We start from the raw sequence: 3,203 nt of genomic DNA, 5'->3' as shown, positions 1-3,203 counted from the left end.
TATATATATATATATATATATTGTATTAAACATATATATTATTATTTATAACAAATACTAAAACTTTAAACATATAATATTATACAATATATAAAAATATATATATACACACACACACGTGCATGTTAATAGTGTCCATAACAAACATCAAATTTGGTATACTATACTATGTGTAACAAGCACTGTTTTCATCAAAACAAAAAACAATATATCAGACAGAGCTAAAAATACTAATTATTATCAGTAATTACCATTTTGTTCTGTGTAGGTTTCCTTGATGCGATCAGTGTTCCTGTTCCGTACTTTGGTTTCAGATGTGTCCTCAGCAGATGCCATGATGTTTTTCTCCAGAAACGTTAGACACACTTTCACAGATATAAAATAGAAAAGCTCTTCTGAGTTGTCGTTCACTAAATGGTTATAAAGGTTATAAACCCCTTTGCTGATTCCCAATGATCACTCCTTTTCTCCCCTCCCCTCCAAACAACTAAGAGCTCTGCTAGCCTTAACCCTGAAGTCAACTCAATTATCCAAAAAACCTTTGGAATCAGAGGGAACTTTGTGCCATATGTTTGAGTTATGCTGACCTTCCAACACATATGTGTTTACTACTTAAAATTAGATATTTCCCTTTCTATTCTGTAAAAGCCAGACAGACAGTAAGAGAACATTTGAACCTAGAACATACCGTAGTTTGTCTAACAGTATTTTAATAAAGGTGTGGTCTGATTTTAAACACAAATACACCAGGTACTACAAAGGATAACTCTCTCGCGCTTGCCAATTGTCGTTATAAAAATTTTTTTCATTTGGTTACCAAGTAATACAGGGGCACCTGGCCAAGAGTTACAAAATAGGAGAATATTCATTTTACCTTTTACAGCGTGATATGATCCTTCTTATTAGCTATATAATTGGCTTTTATTTAAGGACAGCTGATAAAACCTGTCTGAGACTTTTTACACAAACATAGATTTCAACCTTTTTTTTTTATTTATATCACAGTTTATTGTGTTTTTCAGTTCGAGGGATGGGCAATGCTGCATTACTGGTTTGAGAAGTGCACTGAAATGTAACAATCTATATATAGTTTAGACATTGGAAAGGATCCATTACCAAGAACAGAGAAAATTTAGAAAAAGTGAAGCTCAGACCTATTTAATTGTTTGCAATTATCAGCATATGTATGACTTATTACAGTGTTAAGTGTATGTATCATTGGTTTACACAATTTTTGCACAATTTCATACGATTGCTGTCATGTGGTCACTTTCTATAGTGCATCCATTTCACCCAAACTGAGATTTTTTTTAAACATTCTTTATTTAAGTTTCTATAAAATGGGGAAAAGGGGAGTGGGGTGTTAACAAAAAAAAAAGCAAAATATTATAATACAAGTGGCAAATGGTTTAAACATAAAGGCGATTGGAGCAAATCAAATGCAAAAACATTTAATGCACAAACAAGTAGACATCAGTGAAACAAAGGAAATCCTGAGATAACACAGTAATATTAAAATCCAGGGGCTGGGTATAGAAGCATGGAGGCTTTTGTTCTTTTTTTAACACCTGTCTGCTATGAGAAATCTATGGGAGCAGCTATTACCAACCTATCTAAAAATGAAAGTTACTTGCTGTGAATATGGTCAAATCGTTTGAACTGACTCAGGAACATATATGGAACAGGTATGCAGATAATCAGGGTCAGAACTATTTATAGTAATTATTCCAAGTGAATAGTTTAGAAAGCATGATGATCAGATGATCACAACCACTGCAGCCACAAAACTATCATTTTTATGGTCTCTCTTTAATATTTCTCACAATATAAACCCCTAAAAAAATCATAGTTTTGTAGCTGCAGTGCTTGTGATCATCTGACTTTCATGCTCTCTAAACTGATGGTCACCAACCTTTTCAGTCCCACGGACCACTAAAGTTACCGGCTCCTGACTGCGATGGGAGAGTGGGCGGGTTGTGTCTGAGATTTGCAGGGGGGATGTGGTCCGGTTGGCGACTGCTGCTCTAAACCCATCACCTGGAAGGATCATGCAGAGTAGTTGTAGCATGGTGTCACACTAGCATGTACTACAAACAATGGCCCTGATTTATTAAAGCTCTCAAAGACTGGAGAGGACAGACTTTCAGTGAAGCTGGGTGATCCAGCAAACCTGGAATGGATTTATTTAAAGTAATTTGCCATTTGCTAGCAAATGTTTTTAATCCTGGACCAGATCCATTGCAGGTTTATTGTTACCAAGACATCAAACCTCCATACATGGTCAGGTAGTTTGGGGACATACCACATGTTATCATTGTATGTTAATTTATTGAATGTCCCAAAACTACCTGACCATGCAGGGGGGATTAAAGTCTTGGTAGTAATAGTTAATATTGAGGTAATGGGACTATTATATTTGAATGGTATAACATTTACCAGTTCATCCAAATTATCATAAATCTGAAGCCCATACCTTCTATTGGAATTCCATTCAAGGTTGACTGAATCACCCATCTTCACTGATGAAAGTGTATCCTCCCCAGCCTTGGAGAGCTTTAATAAATGAGGGCCAATATGCCAGGAAAAAAATGTTCACTTTTGTTTAATGGTAAACTTTTTTTTATAGATATAGGATGAGCATTGCACAATCTGGTCATCTTTTGTTTGATAAAGTTATAATTTTATGTCTAAAACATTGGTAACTAACACAAAAGATCAAATGGTTAAATTGTGAACTGACGGGTTTATCCCTAAAAACCCAGTTCAAAAAGCAGCTTGCCAAAATGTACACAGAGCTAAGCATTCAGGGAGCTAAACAGTGCAACTAGCTACCTCTGGGGAACCTAAAAGCATGAACCACCTGGAGAATGTATACATCTTGATAAAAATATATAGTAAAACCTAATAATTGTCATTTAGTTTTTCTGTCACAGATTTTTCGCAAAAAAAAAAGGCTAGGATGGTTAACCCCGAGTTTTTGTCGCATCCATACTTACCTGGTCCCGCTGTGCTCATCCGGCCGGCATCTTTTGTTCCGCCGCCCGGCGGAACACAAGATGCCGGCCAGCGGAACACAAGATACCGGCCAGCGGAACATAAGATGCCGGTCGGTTTCTTACCTGGTCCCGCTGATCGCTGATGATCCTTCTTCATCCAGCGCCGGGTGTCTTCTGAAGCGAGAAGCCGTCCGGCTGAGAAAAAAA

General features: G+C 36.7%; 1 protein-coding gene across 1 annotated transcript in view; it reads right to left on the bottom strand.

Annotated features, from left to right (window-relative positions):
- SOAT2 (sterol O-acyltransferase 2) overlaps window positions 1-3,203 on the bottom strand; it is a 33,894-nt gene that overhangs the window by 25,566 nt on the left and 5,125 nt on the right. Inside the window, exon 2 of the mRNA XM_072405722.1 lies at window positions 252-365. Within this exon, the coding sequence (XP_072261823.1) occupies window positions 252-365 (114 nt within the window). The remainder of the gene's footprint in view (window positions 1-251; window positions 366-3,203) is intronic.

Source organism: Pyxicephalus adspersus, chromosome 1 (genome assembly GCF_032062135.1).
Source record: "Pyxicephalus adspersus chromosome 1, UCB_Pads_2.0, whole genome shotgun sequence".
Classification (NCBI taxonomy): Eukaryota; Metazoa; Chordata; class Amphibia; order Anura; family Pyxicephalidae; genus Pyxicephalus; species Pyxicephalus adspersus.
Note: the sequence above shows the minus strand (reverse complement) of the source record. Positions and strands in the feature narration are given on the sequence as shown.